Here is a 21,366-nt window from a genome sequence, read left to right on the forward strand (position 1 = left end):
GGGATTTGTATCTAAAAAATATAAAGAACTCTTAACAATAATAAAAAAAACACATGATCCAATGAAAATGGGCAAAAGATCTGCATAGACATTTCTCTAAAGAAGATCTACAAAAGGCCTACAGTATGTGAAAAGGTCCCTAACATCATTAGTCATCAGGGAAATGCTGATAAGATACCACTTTACACCCACTCTGATGACTGAAATCAAAAGGCAGACAATAGCGTGTGGGCTAAGACGTGGAGAAATTGGAGCCCTGGACAGGCCGACAGGAACGGAAAATGGGGCAACAGCTTGGGAATGGGCTGGCAGGTCCTCAAAAGGTGAAGCAGAGGATTACATTATAATCCAGCAAGTGCACTCCTAGGTAGACATGCAAAAGAATGGAAACCATTGTCCACATACAGACTTGTACATGATTGTTCATAGCAGCCTTATTCAGAACAGCCAAAGATTGGAAACAACCCAAGTGTCCATTACCCAATGACCATCAGGTAAAGTGTGGGAATTTTATTCAGCCATAGGAAGGGATGAGGCATTGATGCCCGTTCCCACGTGGATGACCCTTGCACGCATCATGCTGAGTGAAGGGAGCCAGACACAAAAGGCCACATATTGTATGATTCCATGTACAGGAAATGTCCACAATACGCAAATCTATAGAAACAGAAAGTAGATTAGTGGTTGCCTAGGGCTGGGGAGGGAGGGTTGAGGTTGACAGCTAAGGGGTGAGGGGTTTCTTTTGTGGGTGATGAAAATCTTCTCAAAATGACTGTGCGGAGGTTTGCACAACACTGTGAATACATAGTAAAAGCCATCAAATCGTACTCTCTAGAAGGATGAATTATATGGTATGTGGATTATATGTCACTAAGGTTGCTTGAAGATAGTATAAAAGAAGAGTGAGAAAGAGGAGGAGGAGTCGAAGAGGAGACTCTCAGGACACAGTGTGATTCCTGATGCCTGGAGCCACCTCTCAGTCAGGACCCTGCCCTGCCTGTCCCCACGCCTGGTCTGACATCTGTAGCTGGTACCCCAAATCCGTTTGGCTTGGCACGAAAGTCATCACATGTGAACATTTGTCTGGTCGGACCAGCTATATGCTGCACATTGGTCTGGCGAGGAGTTTACTTTCAGCTCCTCTCAAGCCAGTGATGAAGGTGAGGGAGAACTTGGGGGGCCGTGAGACCCGCTGCAGAGGAGGCCCAGGCCTGGACAGCCCGGGAACCCCAGCCCAGCGAGGGCTGTGGCCATGCCTAGCTGAGCTTGGGTTAAGCCCCCAGCCCGCAGAGGGTCGTCAGAGTGCTGGGGTCCCTGAGCAGCCTCACTTCTGTGCTGCTGGAGGCCTGGCCCCCAGGGCCCGGTGCTTCACAGCAGTTCTCAAGGCCTGCAGAATGATGCTCTGGCTGTTCCGTATGTTATAGTCACTAAGCTGCAGCAGGCGATCAAAGTCTTCCTCCTTGTAGGTCATGTTGAACAGGGAGTAGGGTGAGGTGGTCCCAGTGAGATCCACCTGGCCAGCTGGGAGCTCTGCAGGGCTGCGCCGGACACCTGCCCAGGGGTGAGAGGGGTTAGGAGCAGGACCCAGAGGCCTCCAGAGCTGGGCAGAAGGAAGCCTTGTGGCTGGGCACAGGGGTGGGCTGCTCCTCACTTTCCTCCCAGCCCTCTGTGTCCTTTGCCCAGAAATAGAAATGCAGATAGTAGGGTACTATTTTGAGACATGAAGGGTTTGCTGCTCCCCACATTTCCTTGTGGCAATGCACTCCCACTTTTGAGGCAACCCGACAGTATGTCTGTTTCACCTTCAGGGTCAAGATGGAAACAGCTGGACCACAGTCAGTCAGCTTAGTGAAGGATTCTTAAAACACATGATGGAAACAAGAGTCTGAAAACCAAAGGGATTTTTGCTTTTTAAGAACCAGTCTTCGTTGGACAGAGAAAGAGAGAAAGAGAGAATTCTAAGATGGGGGCTGAGCCTGTTAAGGGTAAAGCTGGAAGGTTTGGAATTAGAGCGGGAACCAGGAAGCCAAGAATAACAGACAAAAGCAGAAGTGAGGCTTCCCCACCAGAAAGGGCTGACCAGTTGGCATGTGATGAGGGTTTACATTTCAGGGACCCCAGAGTAGAGGCCCACCTTCCCGAGAAAAGACCACAGGCTGGGCTGGGGTGGGAGGGGAGAAGCCAACTGGAATCCCAGGTAGTGTCAGGAGAAATCTGAGAGCCCGGGGCCCGGGGCCTCTCCGTCCTGGCTGCCTAGGCCTCCAACAACGTGGTGCCCAAGCAGGGGTGGAGACGGCTGCAGACGGGGACAGCGCAGGAAGGCCTCTGGAAGCAGGGATTCCCACATACCACCCCAGAACAGGAGAGCAGAAGAGCCCAGGTGCAGCTGGGGGCGGCGGGGGCCATAGGAGCCTGGGGTCATGACAGGACAGCAGCACGGTGACTTTGCTAGCAGAGAGCCCCTGCAGGGATGTGGCATCCCCACAGAGACCAGCACACTGCTGTGTCCAGAGCAGGGTGGGACTGGCCTGAGAACCCCCTCCCTCCACCAGCCGCGGGAGCACTGGGAAGGATGCAGGCAGTGCCTCTGAGGGTCAGGCTGCCAGGCCGTGGGGAAGGGAGGGGATGCCTTACCTGGGGCTGAGTGGTCCCTGAAGGAGGCGTTGACCAGCGGGAAGTGCAGCAGGACCGGGGCATCGGGGCAGGAGGGGTCTGAGAAGAGGTGGCACTCTGGCGGCTGGCGTTGGTCCTGAGGGCTGGGCTCCACTCGAGGGAATGGCAGTCCCCGGGCCCGGCAGTACACCTCAGTCTGCTGCAGCACCTGGTTGGGGGGAGGGGGGCCCAGAGAGAACTGGCTACTTCCTGGTCGTCTCAGGTCAGTGGTCTAGAAAATGCTAGAGCTCCAGCCCAACTGACTGCTCAGTGTCAGGACAACCTGGTCCTGGCCCCTGTGTGGTCCAGTTAAGATACATGGTGCCTCCTCGGAGGGAGGCAAAGGATTCCAGCAGTCTGCCATGTTGTTTGGTTAATATCTTTAGGAGAGGCACAGACCTAGCACCCCTGCTTCCATTTGGGATTCTGTTGCAGGTTATGCAAATCCCAGAGCCTGGAGACCTCAGTAGGGGACCCACTTGTATACCAGGGCCCTATTCCTGCCCCCAGCCCGCCCTGCTCCTGAGTGCCCAGGGAGGCCCTGAGGGGATGGATGTGGACAGGCCAGGGTCTCCTTCCAGCTTCATCTAGCTGCTCTTCTTGGGGTGGGCGCAGCGAGCTTCTTCCCTGTCCACCTGTCCTGGGAGCCCAGGGCCCCAGCACCTCCACAGCCCTTCCCAACCAAGGGCCCTGGCAGGAGTCTGTGAGTCAGAGCCTGTCACCCTTCCCTCCCCTTGGGGACCCAGGAGGTCAGGGTCAGTGGCCCCTGGAGCATGGCCTGGCTGCAGGGTGTCTGGGGTTTCCATGGGGCAACGAGAGGCACCTCAAAGGGTGAGGGTAGGGAGTAGTCGAAGGAGAGAATGAGGTCCAGCCTGCGGCCTGGCCGGAACATGGAGGGACAGCTGGTGTTGAGGAAGTAGCCGGCATCTACCAGGCAGAGCCGGGGCTCCTGAGGGGTCAGCTGGCTAGCGGTGGAGTCTAGCTGGCAGTCTGATGGGGGAGGCAGGTAAGAGTCAGGGGACAGCCACTCTGCCACATGTCTTCTACCCTTCACACTGCATTTGCCTCCATGTCCCCTTCTGTCCTCTGGCGTCACTCTCTGTAGGCACACGCCACCCCAGCCCTTCCCAAGACCTCTGCAGGCCAACCCCAGAAGGGGATGCTGTGACCCACCCCCCAAGTCCTCTGCCAGTCCTAACCACGGTCCACGTCCCCCCTGGGAGCCCAAGCTTGCTCCCTGCGGAGACACGGCGGGGGCCCTTACCTGCCCAGGTTGAGAAGTCTTTCTGGCTGTAGTAGCCCCTGTGCAGCTGGAGGCCCCGGAGGAAGTTGCAGCTGTGCTGGTGGAGTGGCCTGCCTGTCAGCAAGCCCTTAAACGCCTTGGCCAGGGCCGTCCCGGGCTGCAGCCATGAGGCCTCCAGCCGTGAGGAGGTCCTCAAGGAGGCAGGAGACTCCTCTGGGCTCAGAGAAACAGACCTTGGTCCAGTGAGAGGCCTGGAAATGCCTGGCCCTGCTTCCCCTCGGAGAGTGCCCCTCCCCCAAGCATCTGAAGAGGAAGGCGCTCATCCCAGGCTCCCCTTCCAGCCCGGCTTCTTACCCACGTTCCTGATCTTGTCCTTGATGTGCTGCTTCCGGGTGTCATCAGAGCTGAGGAGGTCATACCAGACATCCAGCAAGTTCAGGGAGAAAATGTTGCTCCAGATACCTGAAGGCCAAACCCCCACAAAAGTCAGCCTCGGCCTCCCATCACGCGGAGGGCGGGGATGGAAAATGGGAGGCAGGTGGGCTGCTTGGACAGTGGCTCTTCCCCACAGCCCCACCCCGGTGGCGCCCCACCCCAGGGGCTCTGCCAGACCCGGCTACAGGAATCACGTCCAGTCAGGGAGGCCTGGCCCAGGACCGGCCAGAATCTTCGGAGTAACCACCACTCACCTTCCAGAAAGCAGATCCGGGACTCAGGGAGCCTCCTCATCAGCCGCCCCATGAAGAACTCAGAGCCGAAGAGCTCGCTAGGGACGAAGGCTCCATACTTCAGGAACCCCACCTCGTAGGGGGAAAACTCCACCCACTCTATGGGAACAGGAGTGAGAGGCGGGAATGAAAGGAGAGTGGGCTGGGGGAGCCCCAGCTCTGACAGAGGCCAAAGATGCTGCCCCCAGCAAGCCCCACCCTTCTCCCTGCCTGGCTGACTCCCTCCATCCAGCCCCTTGACCACATCCCCACCACCTCCACCACCAGGACAGTGAGCTCTGCTGTCTGGCTCATCAGCTCATCAGAACCGCCTCCCTTCCAGAAGGCTGAGCAATCTGTGTAGGAGTTTCCTGTTTCAATTCTCTGAAGACCCGCAGGGTGCACAGGAGGTGTGTATGTATGTTGGAGGGTTACGTGGACGGGCCTGAAGACTGTACCCTTGAAGTCGAGGGTCTCCAGATTGTTCTCTTTGACATTGAGGCTCAAGTAGAGGGGTAGAGGGTTCTGGCCCTGCTCTAGTGCGGCTCTCTGTTCCGACAGCTTCTGATCCATCACCTGCGGTGGGAGGCATGAGGGCCTAGGTGTGGTTGGAAGCGCCCTAGAGGCAGCAGCTCCACCAGGACTGGGTGGAGGAGGGGCACAGCCTGAGGGTGAGGCAGCTCTCCACTGGAATTTGGGTGGCATGGGTGGGTGCACTCATCCAGTTCCCACTCCCACCCCCATATTCTGACCAGATGCAGGGTCGCCATGGAGGGCTATGGAGGTTGTGCACTGCATATCTCAAGAGAATGCCGTTCACAAGGACTATGGTGTCAATAGTGACCCCCACCTCTGCTCCTGCGGTCCTTGGCCCCATCTTTATGGGTTGAAGGGTGGAGGGGATGTGGACCCTGATGCACAGACACAAAGACACACACACACACACACACACACACACACACACTGCTTTCCAGAAAGGACACAGGAATCCCATTTTAGTATACACCATAAGCTCTGTCAGGGGATGGGCTGCCTCTTCTAGATTCACACGAATGCAGTCCAATTCTCGGCCCCTCCAGAATGCTTTCCGGGCATCCTTGCCTCCCCCTTACCTGCCCCCCTCTTTCCTGCTTTGCACAGTATGATGTTGTACCCCATTGTTTATTCTTGCCTCTGTTTCCAATTTTCTCGTCAATGGAACACCAAGTTCTGCCTTGATGGCAGGGACTATGGCTTGCCTTTTGGGAGAGCCTCCCAGAGTTCTAGGGGCACAGAAAGGTCTCGTATCCCGGACCAAAGACGCCAATAGGGTTCCTGTCCAGCGTCAGCAAGGTTAATGGTGGAAGGAGCCCGCCACAGGCCATGGCTGCTTCTGACGGGGTGGAACGTGTACCACAGATGCACAATCCCTCTCTCGGGCTCTCTGAACTGGAAGGCACCTCACTCAGCAGCTAGACCTAGGGGTTCCCAGACCGCCCAATTCGCCCTTATCATCTGATTTACCTAGAGGATGTGCTAAATCGATTAATAGGTTACTTCTGAGAATCAGCAGATTCTCACTGAGGAATCTGTTTCTTCAATCTCCCCAGGTAATTCTGATGATCAGCCAGGTGTGTGTCCCAGGATTCTAGCCCCACCTTTCCAATGAGGAGTCCCCCTCCCACACCCGTGGCAAGGCCCCAGTGTACTTCTTCCTCCCAAAGACCTCTGTCACTGATGGGTCATCTTTCCCCCTAGTTCCGCAGGGGTACCCTATAGGACCTGAGTTATAGGGAACCCACAGGAAAAATCCCCCAATGTGGCTCAAGCCCCTGGCGCTATGCATCATAGCTACAAGTCAGTCCTGCAGGTGTGAGTGGATGTACATACTGAAGTGGGGCGGACCTTGATTAATAACTGCGATTTCCCTTCTCAAAGTCTTTTTATTCAGGAATCCTGTTTGCCTGCTCTTTGGACATGTAAGATGAGGGGAAATGTGATCTTTTACTCCAGATGCACCATTTCTGACCTGGGGGAAAAGGGTCAGCACATCCCTCCATCTACTGAAATACCCAGTATTCTTTTTCCTTTTAATAGCTCACCAGTGGTGGCAGGCCTCTGGATCTCCAGGCCCCCCGTTTCCAAATGAGCATCCCCAACCCTGCAGAGCGCCCCTCTGATGATGACTCAAGGGTGCCCCTGAGGTGTGGGGGCTGGGTGTGGTGTTGACCATATGTTGACATGGTCTAGGCACTGTATGGGCAGGGGGTACTAATGGCAAAACCTTTTTGGCCAGAAGTGAAGAAAAACATGTAAGACCTTCTTAACTCAGGAAAAGGCAAGAGAAAAGCTATGAGTTTCCTCCTGAGGAGTGGTGAGCAGCTTCTAAGCAGTTCAGTGCTTGTCAGCAAAAGATTAAAGAAAAAAGTTTGAAAGACATAGTTTGAGAAGCACTGATTATAACTGGTATATTTTACAAGCACTTTTTCTTTTAACAAAAACTGAAGCAATATTATAGAAGTGTGTAGACTAATAAAGTTCTGTATAAAGTTCAGGGTACACTATTTCTGTAATAATAATATTAATGAAATTGTTATTTCTTATGGAGTTATATTTTCTGACATTTAAAATGACTTTTGGAGTTGTACATTAGCATAAAATAGAGATAATAAATGCTTTTACCCAAAAACTTAAATTTGAAATACACACTAAATTTGTCTGATTAGGGCGCCTGGGTGGCTCAGTTGGTTAAGCGACTGCCTTTGGCTCAGTTCATGATCCTGGAGTCCCTGGATCGAGTCCCGCATCGGGCTCCCTGCTCGGCAGGGAGTCTGCTTCTCCCTCTGACCCTCCCCCCTCTCATGTGCTCTCTCTCATTCTCTCTGTCTCAAATAAATAAATAAAATCTTAAAAAAAAATTTGTCTGATTAAAGAATTATTTAAAAAAGCATATAATGAATGTTAGCTTTAAGAGATAAAGCATAATAACTAAAAAAAAAAGAATATTTGAAAAGCTTTAATATTGAGACAAAATTTTTAAAACCACATGGGTGCTCATTTTTAAGGATGCATTGTTTGCTCAGTAATACCACAAGATTTCTTCTGAACCAAAAACATCCTAAACCTTATTAAGTTTGTCTTTTAAAAAAAGACTCTAAACCTTGTAGATAATACCATGCATTAAGTCATTACTGAAGGATCAAATGGTAATTAAATAAAAGTCTTCTTTATAGCTTTGGATCAAACTGCATTTTTTAGCACCTCATAAAGTAAACTGTTAAAACAAGCTTCTCCCAACTCTACAGTAATTAATTGTCACTACCAGGCAGAACACTCATTAATAAAACACAATACCCTCACAACTGAACATAAACTTAAAATACAGATCTAAAGAATACACAGGATATATTAATAAAGTAAAAATACTTCAAGTAGTTACATTGGTTTTATAAATTAAATGCCATTTCAATAAAAATTCTTTTTTTTAAAAAGATTTATTTATTTATTTGAGAGAGCACGCGTGCGCATGGAGGGGAGGGGCAGAGAGAGAGGAAGATAAGCCGACTCCTCCCTGAGCAGGGAGCCCCACATGGGGCTCCATCCTAGGACCCTGAGATCATGACCTGAGCTGAAACCAAGAGTCTGATGCTTCACCAACTGAGCCACCCAGGCACCCCTCAATAAAAATGCTAACATTTCCCGTGAAACATAACTAGCTGATTCTATTACACGTATAGAAGAGCAAAGGGCCAAAAGAAGCCAGGGTAATTCTGAGAAAAACCAAGGTGGTGAATGGGGGTAAACCTGCCCTATCAGATACCAGCATGCATTACTACCGTAGAGTCTCTAAACCAGTGCAGTCTTGGCACATATTAGAGAATCAGCCCCACTGGAATGGAAGAGAGCTCAGGAAGTGTCCCATGAATATATGAAAGCTGACACAGGACACAAGTAGTAATGCAGATTTGTGGAGAAAAAGGTATAAGTGATATTCGGAAAGTTTGCAATCCATATGGAAAAAAAAATAAAACAGGGTTTGTGTTCACATACCTGAAGATATATTAAAGATTAAATTCCTAATTGTGAAAAACAAATCTTTAAAACTTTTATAAGGATACATAGGAAGATATTTTATAACTTTAGGAGAGGGAAAGATTTCTCTAGGGAGACTCTCAAAGCACAGACCATAAAGGAAAAGAATGATACACCAGGTTATATTAAAATTATGCATCAAAATCTAGTGGAACTCATAAAGGATTAATATCCAGAATCTATAAGGAGCTCCCACAAAATAATATTAAAGATGAATTAACAGAAAAATGGAAAAGGACTTGAGTAGGTAATCCATGGAAGAGGAAGTCCCAATGACAAATATACTTGAAAATAAGATCAGTCTCACTAAAAATCAAGGAAATGGAAAGCCACAATAAAATTTTGTATGACACCCATAAAATGAACAAAAAACTAAAAGTCTGAAGAGCATGTAGAGAAAAAGAAACGATGATACACTGATGGTGGGAGTGTGAATTAATGAAACCTTTTTGGAGAATGATTTGGCAATAGGCAGGAAAGCTGAAGATACAAGTACCCATCTGCCTAACAATCCCACTCCTGGGTATGTATCTTGGAGGCTCAGAGAATCTCTAACATTTGTGCACAAGGAGACTTGTTTGAAACCATCTGTGCAAGTAACATTGTATTTTTCTTAAGGATGTATAATAAAAGGTATATACAATAAAATATATAACAGAGGTAAATAAAGTATGTTATGTAATTATATGTTATGTATTACATGATACAATCATGTATACAGACTGAAGATATGCATGTGATGATATGGGACTGGGGAGGCATCCACAGGGGGGCTTCAATTCTTTCTGTAACATACTATTTCTTAGACTGGTTGGTGAGATTGTGCATATTCATTACATTATTCTTTATGCTTTATGCATTTTCTTAGGTCTGAAGATTATTATAATATTTAATGATAAATATTATTTTTGTAAACTAATACATAAAAAATAAGAATGGTTGGTAATTTCCATGTAGCATTGTTCTTACCAGCAAGAATAACATTTAAAGGAAAAAATCCAAAGCAAATTCATTTTTGGTTAGTTTACATGATAATCTTTCTTGGTCAAACTCCTGATACCCAAAGATAAGAAAGGTAAGAATCCTTCCTCTGCTAATATATTTGATAGTTTACTTTTTTATTATGAATGTTAAAGATACTTTTTTGTGTGTTTTAGTTGTTTCAAATGCTTCAAAAGAAATGTTCAGATAATTATCTGTGGTAAAACAATAGTGGGAAAAAAATAACTGATTTTAATAATTGTATCAGTTAATGTAAGATTAACAGTGGACTTACTAAACTTTCCTTAAAGAAGCAAGTTATAAAAAGTGTATCTGCTCAGTTTGGTCTTCATGGCATTACAATAAACAGTAAAGAAATATAATAGCTGGGGCACCTGGGTGGCTCCAAGGTTTAAGCCTCTGCCTTCCGCTCAGGTCATGATCCCAGGCTCCCTGCTCAGCCGGGAGCCAACTTCTTCTTCTCCCCCCATGCTTGTGTTCTCTCTTGCTATCTCTCTCTCTCTCAAATAAATAAAATAAAATCTCTAAAAAAAGAAAGAAATATAATAGCTAACAATGCTAACTCTATGCCAAAGCACCACTGAGTGTTCACAACAAGCCTGTGAGGTAAGTACTATTCTCACTCGTCCCCACTGAACAGATGAGAAAACCGAGGCACGGAGAGATCAGTAACTGGCGAAAGAACACATAGCTAGTAAGGGGCACTGAGATTAAACCTGGGGAATCTGGCTCCAGAGTCTGTGCTTTTAACACTATCATGAAGATATAGAAGAAGAAGACATTCTATATTGCAGTATTAATAAAATAAAAATTATTCGAGCAATCTCACTGACACTTAAACATAATGTGAAAGTTTTGTTTGCTTAACTGACTTTGGCATTGACTCGTCCCTAAGCTCTTGAGAGATATAGAAATCTCTGTTTCATGGCAAAGAACTGAAAAATAGCCTGACTCAAAAAGGCAGCATCCCAAAGTACAGTAGACACTGAGACACTGCGATCCCCGTGCCCTTGCCCCACAGATCCCAGCCTCCCTCACCCTGTAGGAAATGCGCATGCGCAGTAGCTAACTGCGAGGCTGTCCCAGCGCTGCAGGTGCACGCACGTTGCGCCTTGCCAGCATTGGTGCCCTACCTGGCCGTGCAGCATGAACTCCAGCACGAGAGCCCACAGGTCCACAAAAGTCGTGGGGTGGCCCTGTTTGGCCCGCAGCTCCAGCTCTTGGTGGTAGCTCGCAAGGCGCTCTGGGGAGAAGGCCTCCATCTTGCTCTTGACCAGGTGCTCCCTGGCATATTTGATGGGTCCTTCGAGGTCCTTCTGTGACCACTCAGGGTCCCCGTAGAGGTGGGCCATTGCCCTGGGAGAATAAAGGGACAGTATGGTGGGGGGCGGAGGCCCACCTTGGCTCGCTGCAACATCTCCTTCCCACCCTCCCACTTCTCCCAATGTGGTGATCCTGCAGCCAAGGCCCTGCCCATCTGGAAAATGTGTCTCGGGGTTTTCTTTCAGATCAGCCCTATCCAATATAAATATAATGTGAACCACAGATGTAATTTGAAATTTCCTAGTAACCACATTTTGGAAAAGTAAGAAGAGGGCAATAAAAAAGTTTTTTAAAGATTTTATTTATTTGGGGCGCCTGGGTGGCTCAGATGGTTAAGCATCTGCCTTCGGCTCAGGTCATGATCCCAGGGTCCTGGGATCGAGTCCCGCATCGGGCTCCCTGCTCCTTGGGAGCCTGCTTCTCCCTCTGCCTCTCGCTCCCTCTCTCTGTCTTTCATGAATAAATAAATAAAATCTTTAAAAAAAAAAAAAGATTTTATTTATTTATTTGACAGAGAGAGACACAGTGAGAGAGGGAACACAAGCAAGGGGAGTGGGAGAGGGAGAAGCAGGCTTCCCACTGAGCAGGGAGCCTGATGTTGGGCTCCATCCCAGGACCCTGGGACCATGACCTGAGCTGAAGGAAGACGCTTAACAACTGAGCCACCCAGGCGCCCCTTAAAATTTAATTTTAATAGTATTGTCTTAATTCAGTATATCTAAAAATTCTCATTTCAACATGTAATCAATGTAAAAAATTAACATAAATTTATATTTTTTCTAGCTAAGTCTTCGAAATTCCCTGTGTATTTTATCTATATAACACATTTCAATTCAGACTAGCCACATTTCAAGTGGTCAATAACCACATCTGACTAGTGGCTACTGCATTGTACAGAACAGATCTAGACTCTACACCCATCTTCATGGGCCTGTCCTGAAGCCTTTAAGACTCTGCTTGTCAACAGCTGTCACCTAAAGTCCTCTGAGTTTACTCTCCTTTTACTCCTTAAAGTCACATTTCAATAAGACTCAAAGGAACGAATCTCTAACAGTGAAAAGTCCCACCTCATCATAGGCAGGGTGGGGTTATAGGGAGGCAATGTTGTCTTTAGGTAAGAGGTAAGATAGTATCTCTTCATCTAAATTTCTCCATCTATACTATAGGGATAGCAAAAGAAACTACCCTAGAGAGTGTTACAAGGATTTAAATGAGATAATAATGTTTAAAGAAAAAAGAGCTACCGACTTGGAGTTCCTGGTACATGTCAGACAAGGTAAGTGTTTTACTTGGGCTGCCCCAGGACAATCCTGTGGGATAAGTACTACTATCACCCCCGTTCTGGAGATGAGTCAACTGAGAATCAGAGGAAATCAGTTGCCCAGTAAGTGGTGAGGCAGAGACTCAGACCCCAGCTCCTCCTGAATCAGCTGCCTTGGGCCTCTCCAGTAGCATGGAATGGTGTCCCCCAACGCCTCTCTCACAGGAGGACCTCTGTAATATCTACTTCCTCCCTTCTGAGAAAGCCACCTGACACACACCAGACTATACTGCTTAGACCCACTTGGCTTCCACACACAGAGGGGTTCCCCGGTGTCTACTCCATTCCCCTTTGGGACCTGATCATCTCTGCTCTTCCAGTCCCTATGGCCCTCACCACGTAGAGCCTGAGATGCCGCTGAAGTAGGTCACACAGTCCAGGAGGCCCAGCTTCTGCAGGGCCAACAGGTGGCCATAGAGAGAGGTCATGGCCCGGGCACCTCCTCCTGTGGCCATGATGCCCACAACAGGGACCTGGACCGACACAGACACAGGCTGGCTTAACCAGGACCAGGATGTGGGGAAGGGACCTCGGGGCCAGGGCCTGATGGAGTCGGGGTTAGACCTAGCACCCAGCCCCTCCCCCAGGAAGTAACAGCTCTTGGTCCTGGACAGGGCCTGAAAAGGAGTGAGAACCCCAAAGCTCACCCCCACCCCCCACACAGCCACTCCCATCTCTGCGACTGGAGCGTCTGGAGAGGGCAGCGGAATCAGGTACTTCCTTAAGGCAGTCCAAGGTATTGCACCCACATTCCCCAGTACCCCCAAACCTCATCCTCCTGTAGGTCTCTGTCTAGGTGCAGGGCCTGCTTGAGAGCCTTAGCCACCACTTGCTTCCTCCTGCTCAGGAAGGCTTTCTCCTCTGCGCATAGATCGAAGCCCAGGTGCACAGCCAGCTCCTTAGGGCTGGGGCAGTAGAGGATCCACGGGTCAGGGGCACTTCATAGCTCAGCCACTGGCTGGCCAAGCCCCTGACAGCTGCCAGATTACCTCCCTGCTCCCAACCCCAGGGGCCACCCTTTCCACAGCACTCCCTGCCTCACGACCACCCCACGCCATCCCCCACAGATATGAATGTCTCTTACCAGCCCTCAGTCTTGAGCTGCAGCTTCACTTTTGGGGTCTGAAATCAAAGCAAGAGTCTGGACTAGAATATCCTCAACCCTCAGGGGAATGTGGGTACCCCCTGGGGGCCCCATCTTTATTCTCACTGGCACTTCCCATCCAGTCGAGGCCACTTACATTTGTGGCAGGAATGTTAAAGGTCACTTCCTTTCCCACAGCCAAGGACCTCAGGGGCACAGTGAGGTGCCCAGCTGACTTGTCTGAATTCCAGCCATTGCTTGCAGAGCTCTGGAGGGAAATATTCATTCAACCAAACCTTACTGAGTATCTAGACAGTGATCCAGACAGACACAGTCCCTCTCTGATAATGTAAAAATAAGCACAATATTTACAGTTATTATAATACTTATAATTACTAATTATTAAAATACTTGCTGATATTTTTTGTTCTAACTGAATTATGTATCTGAATTTATCAAAAAATAGGTAGTGAACGGATGTTAGCAAATGCTACAAAGGGAAAAAAGTGTTGTAAAGGAAATGAGCAGGGTGATATGATACAATAACGAAAGGTGGGGTGTGTGGGGTCTATTTAAGATGGGGAGTCAAGAGGGGCCCTTTGAGCTGAGATCTAAAAGAGGAAGAAGAGAAGGAGGCAGCAGCCTTGAAAGGGGCCGGAGGAGAACACAGAAGGCCCTTGGCGTGTTGGGAAAGCAGGAAGAGATAAATATGGCTGGGGCATCATGAAAGAGGGGGAGCATGGAACAAAGTGAGGCAGCAGAGGTGGGCAAGGGCCAGGCCGTGCAGGGCCTTGGAGGCACCGATCTGGGAATTTCTTCTAAGAGTATTGATGCAGGCGCCATTGAAAGGTTCAAACCAAGTCTGACAAGGCAGGGCAGTCCCCGGGCCCACGCCAGGCTCCTGGGCTTGGTGCTTCACTGGGGGAGGCTGGCGAGCCCACGGGGGCCTGGCGTTGGCCTGAGAGGGGCCCGCGCCCACGGCGGGGAGAGCTCCAAAGCCAAGACCCACCCTCAGACGCGCGCTCAGGTTGGCCTCTTGGGCTGCCATGTAATGAAAGCGGAAGGCAGAGGCTGGGCCCAGAGCAGATGTCTGTGTGTCTTCATAGGACCCCTTCAGCTCCAGCTCCAGCTCCAGCTTGTCCTGATCTAGGCGGAGAGTGGGCAGATTAGCACAAGGGCAACAAGAGCCAGGAATCCGAGCGGGGACCCCAGGAAACTGGCAGTATTGCTCGGGCATGGTCAACACCTGGGAGTTTGGACCACGGTAGACAGGATTCTGGAGAGCGCCCTCCCCAGCCCCCATGGGACTCCCACCTCCTGCAACACACCCTCCCTCAGGTCAGGGGGACCCTTGAGCCCACAGACCTGTCACCCTCATGCTGTGTGAGTAAGAAAGAGGCTCTGCTCTGCTGCTCACCTGCCGCCCCGCACAGGTGTCCCAGCCACCCCATCTAGCAGAGAGCTGGCCTCACCTGTGACCGTGGCCGCGCTCCTGGCGCTGTCCAGACAGACATCCAGGCAGGACAGCTCTCGGGCCTGGGGCAGACCACATCGTGGGCCGGGGGCTCGGCAGGGGAAGCTGAGGTCCCCTCAACTTCACCCTCTGAGCCCCAGGGATCCAAATCCACCACACACAGAACAGGAAGCGGGGTCCAGCATGGGATTGGAGGGCCACCCCCTTCCTCTGATCTGCTAGGACTGCTGAGTCGGGTGTTCTGGAGCAGCTGGGTGAGCCCCGCCTCCACCCCGTGCACACCCCCAGCTTTCAAAGATTTGCCAAACTTGGGGGATCTCTGAAGGCCGCCCGGCCCTCAGGCACCGTTCTTTCTTCTCCGTGTTTCTCTGCGGGCTCAGCCTGGAGAGTGCCTTCCTACCACAACGGCTCCCAAACAGTAGTATGCAAACCACTGGTCTACAGGATGATGGAATGATCTCCCGGCTGTCCTCCAGTTGACCAGCTTGCCAAAGGAGCCCGCTGCATTCTCTGTAAGGCATGTCATCTGACGCCCGCAGTCCACCCAGCTCCTGACTGACTCCCGCACACAGGCTGAGTTTAGCCTCCCACCACTGGTCTCCATACCCTCAGATAAAAAGCAGCTGCTGTAGGCATGACGATTTTAACGTGCATTTGTAAAAGTAATACTAGCCCATGAAGCAGGCCCTTGTATAACCCTGAGGGTAGAGGCCTCCTTCAGTCTGGGGCTCTAACAGCCTTCCCTCACACTAGGCCCGGCCCTGCTCCCCGGTCATGCCTGCATTGCTGGCCTGCAGCCTTTGAGTGGAAAGCTTCTCGGGCCTTGTTTACCACATTCCTGACCGCTGCAGGAGCTTGCTCTGTCTTCGAAGAGCTGACCAGGACTCTCCACCGGCTCAAGGAGGAGCCGACTGACCCCCTGACTCTACCCCAGCGCCCCCAGGTTGGAAACGCAGCGCACTGGAAACTCCTTCCGAGCCTCTGCTGCTGCAGTACTAACACCCCAGTGGGACCTGGCTCGCGTGACTTGCCCACCACCTTCCGGGGCTAAGAACTAGCAGTCCATCACAGGGGATGAAACATTGTCAGGAGCACCCGCGATTCCCCCCCACTCCCTCGGCCGTCCAGCCTTGGGCCAGAACCTCCCCCCCCGCAGAGCCTCGGCCTCCCTCTCTCCATGTTCCCCTAAGGCCCCGGCCCCTCCCAGCTCCCAGCCCCCAGCCCCTGACCACCGCCCCCGGTGACCACCCAGCTGGGAGGCCAGAAGTGGTCTTACCACAGTGCTCTGTCCCTGCCTGTCCCTTTGGCACCCCCCAACCTCAGTGTCGGCTCTGGGGCCCCTCCCTCAGCTCCCCTTTACAAGCCTGGGGAGGGTGGTTACCACAAGGACGTCGTTGGTGATGAGGTTTTCTGGACAGTCTGACCTGGAAAAATCACAACATCTGGAGCTCAGCCTGACAAAGGCAAACGCTCCCTGCCCTGAGCTGCCCCCTCACAGCACGGCCTCCAGCCCCCTTGGGGCCTCCCTGGGTGATGCAAAGGGACCCTAAGTCCTGGATACCATTCAGGGTGAGGGAGGTGCTTCTGAAGACTGCAATGTGAGGACAGGGAGAGTGGCGCCAAGGAACCAGTGACATTCCTCTCCTCATTCCTCTAAGAGGAACCCCCCCAACCCAAACTGGCAGGGGTGGGGACACAAGGGACAGAGAATCTGGGTCAAAGACGATTTCCTTAAATAAAGCCTGGGTCCTGAGACACTCCCTGGGCTGTGTGATGATTACTCACGTTTTTTCCAGCAGGAACTCCACATCCAGCTCCCCCTGCCCCTGAAATCAAAGATGAGCAACTCATCAACATTTATACATATCTTCACAGCTGACACAGTTCTTTGACCTTGTATTGTCACATCTCGAGCAGTCTTTCAGGGAGGCACGGTATTACAATTCTTCCCACTTTACAGATGCAGAAATTGAGAATTGGGGAAAAGACGGGCTGCCTGCCCAAGTTACCACAGCTGATAAGTCTGCAGGGAACAGGTCTCCCTCCTTGGCAGGGCTGAAGGAGGAGGTGAGGAGCACAAGCCAAAAGAGGCTTAAGGATGCCCAGGGCCCATCCCCTGTTTCTCTTGAAGGGGACCTGACCCCAGAGCCCTGCCCTCCCATTCCTCAGCCTTCACCTGCTGGAGAAGGAGCAGAGACCTTCATAAAGCAGGCCTTGGGCACCGCAAGAGAGCAGTGAGCAGGAGTGATGGAGCCCCCAACTGCCCAAAGGGTTAGTTACCCTGAGCTGGGTTTTGATTGATATAGGAAGTTCTCCACCACCAGAAACCTTCCTCGGAGTGGACTAAAATCTCTGCTTTGAGTGATTTCCGTCTAGTTAACAGTCTAGTTAAGCCTTCTCCTTTCCTATTAAAAATGTAAATATCTCTGGGAGGGGCTTCCCTCTTTCTGTGAACGCAATCAGCACAGCAGCATTCCAGAAGGGAGAAGCTGTGTAACTTCCTCAGTCTGGAGTGCTGAAGGGTGGGGCGCAGAGGGGTGGGACTCCCCACTCACCTGGGGACCAGGGGAGAAGGTCTTCCGGAGCAGCTCCCCAGGGACGACTTCTGAGACGTCATAGAGAACTTTGAAGCAGGCGTCATCCTCCGGGACTGAGTCTTCATCATAGACATTTAACTCCAGAACATTCTAGGGACCCGAGAACAGCAACGTAGCACATTATTTACTCATCACTGTACTCCATACCTGTTGAGCCTTTACTTGATGCCCAGGGTCGGAAAAGATTATTATGCCTCCACACTTTTTACTTCAAAATAAAAATAATAGTAAAACTTAAAAGCACTAAAAGGAAATCTGACAAAGTTCCTAATCTGCCCCAGCTAATTTTTGTTTTTATAAAAAATAAAATTCTTTCAGCATTTCCCCACCATTGCACACCACCCCCCCTTTGCGGGTCTCCCAAGGCACCGTATGTACCAGGCGCTGTGTTACGAGTCTTCCATGCATTATCTCATTTAACCTCATAACAGCTCCATCAGGAAGGGATTCTTAACTGCCTCCATTCCACAGATGGGCTTAGAGAGGACCAGCAACTTGCCAGAGGTCAGGCTCACAGCCACATGGTGGATCAATGTTCTCTCCCACGTCGCACACCCAGGCTGGGAACAAAGTCACTCCTCCCCCGTGTCTCTGACTGAGCCCTGGAGGAAGGTGTGCTCCGAAAGAAGGATACAGCCGGTCCTTAGGTGGGTGGTCCTGGCCTTTACCTTGACCTGACTCTGGATTAGGAAACTGAAGGTCTCATTCCATACAGGATGACTGGTGTTGGTGATAGTTTTGGTCTTAAACTTTGTTCCAGGGACAGTTGGCAGCTGCAGGGTCACATAGGGGTCTGCCTCACTCACTGGCAATGTCAAGAGAACAGGGTAAGAGAGAATTCCTTACACTCCTCTCCAGGGGCCTCGCCAGGTTCCTACCATGACCTTGGCGGCCACTGTGGGCAGCCCAGCCCAGCCCCCAAGTTCTCACCTGGGCCTTTCCTGTAGGGCCTGGTCACCTCTACACCCCTAGAGCCCCGGAAATAGTTACTCACACAGGTCAGTCCAGCCCAGGTTCCGTGCCTCCAGGACCCGCACAGTGAGCCGCCAGCAGGCAGAGGCCTCCCCCTGGAGAGAAAAACAGACTGCTCTGTCCCTCCTGCTCGGGCTCCAGCCCCACCCCTCTGTGCTGAGGTTTCTCCTCACAAGCTCAGTGATGCTGCCAGGCATTTGGGGGCAAACAGCCTTTGCCCACCACCGTCCTCGGGGTCATGGTCCTGGGCTGCAGCAGTCAGGGCAGGCAGACCAACGGGGGGTGGAATCTGTGGGACCCCCTCCCCTTCAGGGACAGAATTGCACAGTGTAGAGGTGACAACAGGGAAACGAGGACCGAGGAATGGTCACCACACTGGACATGTACTAAAACCCTGGGGAGGCCACGTCAGCCCGCAGCCAAGCACAGCGAGGAGGAAGCAGAACCTGAGTGGGCACGGGCTCATGGGGGCAAAGGGAGCAGAGGTGGTGAAGGAAAAGCAGAAGGCAAATAGGGTGTGCCAAGTCCTTCTGGGGACAGGGCACAAGGGGACTCTCCTCAAATCCCTACTGCTGAGGTCCTTGCCACTGCCTGGAACCCCGGGGTGGGGTGCTTGTGTTTCTGTTCTTCTTGAGGCCTAGCTATAGTTTGCTCTTTCTGGGTGCCCTGCACCAGTTTCTTACGGTAAGCCCCCGCCATCTGAGGCAGAGGCGGCACTGGGCTTGCAGGACCGACATTCGGCCCTGCGGGGTCCTGGGAAACAGTGTTGTGATGAAACCCAAGAGTTCTTCTGCTTTGTGCCCTCCTGTCACCGGTCCCCTCCGTGCCTGTGACCCCGAAGTCTCCTGCCAGGAACCCGTCTGGGCTCTGGACAGGTGCTGTCTGCTGAGGGTTGCCTCAGTGTCCGCAGACTGTCCATTCCCATAGAGAAATTTAAAGGATGATGAGGCCACAGCAAAGCCACTCAGGACTGGTGCCCTGTGGGTCCTTGCATCTCTCTCCTGCACCTTCATGCTGAGTGTCTTTGTCATTCCTGTCAACTTTCTGGAAGAGCACATGTGATACCCCAACCTTCCTACATTTCCGCGCCCCGCCCCCCCCACCTTCCCCTCCTCCCCCCAGGGCACACTGGTTTCTCCCTTCTTGGGGATTAACTCCAGGGTTGCCGGCAACATTTTGACTCTAGGGGCCTTAAGCCAGAGCTTATAAATGGCAGAGATGTTACGGCTTTTGAGACACCTGGCTCTATTTCCTCCCTGCGCCCAGATCCATCACTGCCCACCACAGAGAAAGTGCTGGCTGGGCTCCCGGGGCCTTGGACAGAGCTGAGCTTCCGTGTGCACACCAAGACAGGGGAAGGACAGAGGCAGCCCAGACTCCCCTCATCCCTGAGACCACAGCCTGTGGGTGGCTCTAGAGCCCACCGGGGCTACTACGAGGTGTCCCCACCTGTTCCTTTCCAGCCAGTCACCATGCCCAATTTAAGCATCGTTGCCCATTTCTCTCTCTGGTCATCAAGAGCCTCTCAACCTCAGAAAGCCCACTGTCCCCTAGCAGGATATTTTTCCCAGGGTGAAACCCCATTTCTCATTACCTCTAAAACCATCACCAAGACAGAGCACCATAGGATGGGCTGTGACAATAAATACAATGACGGGTCATTACTCGGGGAGGTCGAGTGGAGTGGGCAAGGCAGGCTCCCAGCCAGGATATCTTGGATCTAAACCTTGGTCCCCTGCTTACTTGCTGTGTGACCCTGGACAAGTCACTAAACCTCTCAGTACTTCCATTTCCTCATAAGTAGTGGGACTAATTAATAGAGGCTAAATGTGTTAATGCCTGTAGAATGCTTAGCAAAAAAGTAAGCAGTTGCTAGATAATTGGTCTTATTACTATTTATTAAGTGCTTGTTATATTTCTAGGTGCTGTACTAAGCAGGTTATGTATTCCAACTTGATTTATCCTCCCGACACCTCCTAAGATAGTACTCTCATTTCCTCCCATTTTACAGACGAGAGAATTGAGGCTTAGAAAAGTTTGCATAGGCCACAGAGTTAGCAGGTGACCTAGGCAGGATTCAAGCCCTTCTGTCTTCAAGGCCAGAGCTCACATCCCCTGTACTGCTCTACCTCCCCAGGACTTGGCTCCTTTGTAAAAGCATGCAACTTTCCCCCACTGCCCTCTGGATATCGAAACAGAATTTCTTAGATTTGTTTTAGACCAATATGGTACTGAACTAACTAATTGATATGATTCTCCTGAGGGCATTGGGTCTTCCCCTCCCCTGTTGAAATGTCCTCCTGTCTGAAATACTGCCTTAATTGATGACTGACCCTGAATGCTATGGATGGCTTCTCGAGCAGGAGAAGGCTCCTGTAGGCTCCTGGGAGTACCTCCCTGCTGCGAGTCTCAGCCCCTGTTTCTCCCTATGCAGGGACCCCAGGGCCTCCTCCAGCCTCCTCCCTGTGGAGAGGCTCAGTGCTGGCCCCTGCCCATCACCGGGGAAGTGACCCAAGCAAGTTTGACGGGGCTGGAGTCCCCATATAGGGGTCCAGACCATGGGGTCTTCACCAGCAAGAAGAAGATGAGCAAGCTGCCTTTCCCCCTGCTGGCCCTAAGCAACCCACTGTGGCAGGAGAGGTTGGAGAGAGGAGTGGAAACTTCAGGCCCAGCCTCGGGCCCTGTATCTCCTGAGTCATGCTGAGCCGATGCTCCTGGATCATGCAGCAGGCACGTCCCAGAGCCAGTCCTGGATGCCTGGCCTGCTCTGCCGGCCCACCTCCTACCGCCAGGGCAGGCTCCAGTCCCCTGTTCCAGCAGGAACGAGGCTGGGTGAGGCCACTGCTGAGCCTGCCCTGGGAGCCGACTTGAAGGCTGGGGGTTAAGGGCCTGATCTCTGGGATTCAACCAATCCCAACAG

The 21,366-nt window shown here is 51.3% G+C and overlaps 1 protein-coding gene across 1 annotated transcript; it reads right to left on the minus strand.

The window, feature by feature from the left end:
• Nucleotides 1-472: 472 nt before the first annotated feature.
• On the minus strand, nucleotides 473-19,465 carry PLA2G4D (phospholipase A2 group IVD). The gene is made up of 19 exons (XM_006731713.3): nucleotides 18,469-19,465; nucleotides 18,143-18,279; nucleotides 17,433-17,564; nucleotides 16,663-16,703; nucleotides 16,259-16,301; nucleotides 14,876-14,939; nucleotides 14,413-14,549; nucleotides 13,561-13,671; nucleotides 13,404-13,441; nucleotides 13,089-13,224; nucleotides 12,656-12,792; nucleotides 10,809-11,031; nucleotides 5,061-5,178; nucleotides 4,585-4,722; nucleotides 4,250-4,357; nucleotides 3,917-4,108; nucleotides 3,476-3,642; nucleotides 2,635-2,821; nucleotides 473-1,551 (listed from the first exon to the last, which is right to left on the minus strand). Exons 1-19 carry the CDS (start codon nucleotides 18,641-18,643, stop codon nucleotides 1,325-1,327), a joined length of 2,511 nt encoding a protein of 836 aa, XP_006731776.2. The 5' UTR covers nucleotides 18,644-19,465; the 3' UTR covers nucleotides 473-1,324.
• Between the last annotated feature and the right edge of the window lie 1,901 nt (nucleotides 19,466-21,366).

The sequence above is a fragment of the Leptonychotes weddellii genome, chromosome 9 (genome assembly GCF_054177405.1).
Source record: "Leptonychotes weddellii isolate Sample4059 chromosome 9, ASM5417740v2, whole genome shotgun sequence".
Taxonomy (NCBI): Eukaryota; Metazoa; Chordata; class Mammalia; order Carnivora; family Phocidae; genus Leptonychotes; species Leptonychotes weddellii.